The sequence below is a fragment of the Formica exsecta genome, unplaced genomic scaffold, assembly GCF_003651465.1.
Source record: "Formica exsecta isolate Colony F162 unplaced genomic scaffold, ASM365146v1 scaffold667, whole genome shotgun sequence".
Taxonomy (NCBI): domain Eukaryota; kingdom Metazoa; phylum Arthropoda; class Insecta; order Hymenoptera; family Formicidae; genus Formica; species Formica exsecta.
This window is the reverse complement of record NW_021853430.1, coordinates 379048-381964: the sequence shown is the minus strand read 5'-3', so window position 1 is coordinate 381964 and position 2917 is coordinate 379048. Positions and strand designations below refer to the sequence as shown.

The 2917-nt window shown below is 37.1% G+C and overlaps 1 protein-coding gene across 1 annotated transcript in view; it reads right to left on the bottom strand.

Annotated features, from left to right (window-relative positions):
• Nucleotides 1-1045: 1045 nt before the first annotated feature.
• LOC115243000 (protein kinase C-binding protein 1) overlaps nt 1046-2917 on the bottom strand; it is a 6141-nt gene continuing 4269 nt past the window's right edge. Inside the window, 2 exon segments of the mRNA XM_029819648.1 lie at nt 1046-2063; nt 2569-2861. Coding sequence (XP_029675508.1) covers nt 1935-2063; nt 2569-2861 — 422 coding nt within the window. The 3' untranslated portion in view covers nt 1046-1934.

Here is a 2917-nt window from a genome sequence, read left to right as displayed (position 1 = left end):
CGATTATATGACGTCTACACCGTGTTGCGTGTATATGTATGTGTGTTAACTAATGAATGACTCTGCAACAATAGTAAGACAAGTTAGCGAGATCACCTTCTGCCAACGTGATCGCGCGCGCGATGCAGCTGATTCTTTTAAATTTCGTCCTCGTGTCCTTGGCTATTATGTTACAAAAGGGTGAAGGGAGTGCAACGATAAACCAGTGGGTCGTCGTCAACGCAATGCACCGCACACGTTCATGTTCTTGCGATTCATTCTCTTTTCAGCTGCACCTACCTTTGAGCCTTAATCTTCTCTCTCTCTCTAATTATATGTTTATTTTAATCTTACACGCGAGAAAAGTGTAATAAGAGCGGAAACGAGATTACAATGTGTGCGATTTGCGAAAATCTTCAATTTTCCTTTGTCACATAATATTGATGAACAATTTATAAATCGAAGACGACGACTCACCGGATCTCTCTTTCGTTCACTGACACAAACACTTATCGCGGTGTCTCGCGCAGACTTTCGACACGCGGAGGCGTAAAATTGACGGCCAATCGTTCGCATATACGGGACGTTAAAAGAACGACCCGATTGTAAATCCGTTAGCTCGTGTCAGCAAATGTGTGTTTGACATACCCACTGTGAAAAAAGCGTACGGAGGCCGCGGGGACGGAGAAAAAGTGATTTTTCTCCCATAGAAAGAGCAATCCGACCACACAGAGCCCCGTTGGCTGGCAGTTGGCACTGGGTGACGTCTACTTCCGTTCGCCATGTTGCTTGCGAAATAGGGCTACATCATAGGCGCGAAATTTTAATTTTTATTTCAATTTTTTTCTACCTCATCCGTCCCCTCATTTTTCTAAAGAAAATGATTTGCAAAATCATACTATGCGAGAGCAAAAAGTTACATGTCTGATGATATATATATTGAGAGAATTTTCTTTGGAATATTAAATCCAAAAATAGAAGAGACACTAATACTCTCATCTTTTAGTCTATTAATGAGAGAGAAAGATGGATTCACAGGAATATAGTTAATATAAATTCTGATGTATATCTTTGCTTAATAATTTTATTAATAAACGCGTTGTGAGATATTTTCAAATAGAGATTTATGAAATTATTTGGATCTATAAATCCACACGCGTCAAATGTTGCTTAACGACCAAAATAAACTTTTTTATAATTGCTCATTATACTTTATACACATACACATGAGACAATATTGATTCATTTTATGAAAAGTGCGTTTATGCATTATGAAGTTGGAAAAATAATCTTTATCTCTTATTCTGCGTTTCAAATGCATATGTAGAGAAACAGTGGAACGAAAATGTTATGTGAAACATGCAACTATTCATAGAGACTAAAGTTATTAAATTTCAATATGAATGAATTATTATTATATTAATGCTTAAACTATCAAACATGTATAATTACTTATGTCGCAACAAGTCAGCGATGTTTCTAAAGGATATTCGACATTTTCTTACTTATATTATCATTCTGTGTAATTGCTACATCTTTTATATCTTCTATAGTAACTATCTAATTAAATATTATTTAATACTAACGAATTAAATTAAAGAAGTAGCGTAAGTTTATTACAAAACATTAATGAGATGTGTGTAACATTATATTCAAGTCTTTTGTAACTTAATGTATCAAGAGTATTGGTGATGTTGAAAATTGCACGATATCAATTAGCACAATTATTTACAGAAATTGAAAATGTCTTTTTCAAGAAGAGAGATAAACTACATACACGTTCATTGCGTGATCTCGGATTATAAAGAATAAACATTTTAATGTAATTTTTGTATCAAAATTTGCTAGTGTTTGTAATGTTGCAACATTATTTATTTAACTGCAATGTAAAACCATAACTTTCTTTATCCAGTATTATCGAATCGGTTATCGATCACAAATAAATCGTGATTTGCCTAGAGTATATCCTGATCAGTTTTATTTTTAAGAGATGAAGCAGGCCACGATGACGGAATCCCGCTCAATTTGCTGGGTGGTAAAGCATACACCCTGCCCGCAGGGTCGTGCGTCATGGTCTTACTGCTCTGAAAAGTAAAGAACGCTGCTAAACCATTGCAGCACAATCAGTCAAAAACGCGCATTCAATCGCATCATAAGAGTAGAAGTCCATTTTGAAGCGTCCAGAGCATCAATAGTGTAAGTCAAATTGTAAGGATCGAACTTCAATAGGGGAACCGACAAAGTATGAAATGTGTCAACAAATATATTGGTTTAGATAATATTTGCCTCTCGATTCCTTTCCTTTCATAGATAGATTCGTATTTTTGTATTATTATTGTTCTACTCGTTTCATCACAATTTTCTTATGTCATAAATTTATAAGCGCAGTATTACCTAATCCAATTCGCTTAAACTACATAAACTGAGCGAAAGAACTTCTAACAACATAGATTACATTAATATTCCCTTACAGTATTCTCGAATTATCGAACTTCCTGTTTGAATCGCCGGGACTTACACCAATCCACTCTAGGCCTTCCGTACGCTCGAGGTCGCTTGATGTACGCTTAACACGAGTTTGGGCATCACCTGCTGCGCACTCGAATTTGCACCCGAACTGGCGACGAGGTTGGTATACGTGGGCTGCTGGGAACACGTTCGCATGTGAATCGACCAATGTGACTGTTGACACGGGTAATCGCAATAAGCCGTGTTCCAGCAACAATAAAACATCGCTTCCCGTCCGCATTTGGCGCACCATTGCTTTCGCTTGGTTTCTTCGATACATCGAAGCTTCTCGTCTTCAGCCTCTTTGCGAACTTCCTCGAGCAAACGCAACTTCTCTGCCTCTAGACTCGCACGCATCTCGCACATGGTACGATCTGGAATTTAATAACGTTCTTCATAGTGTTTTTACCGTGAAAGATTTCAAAGAGAT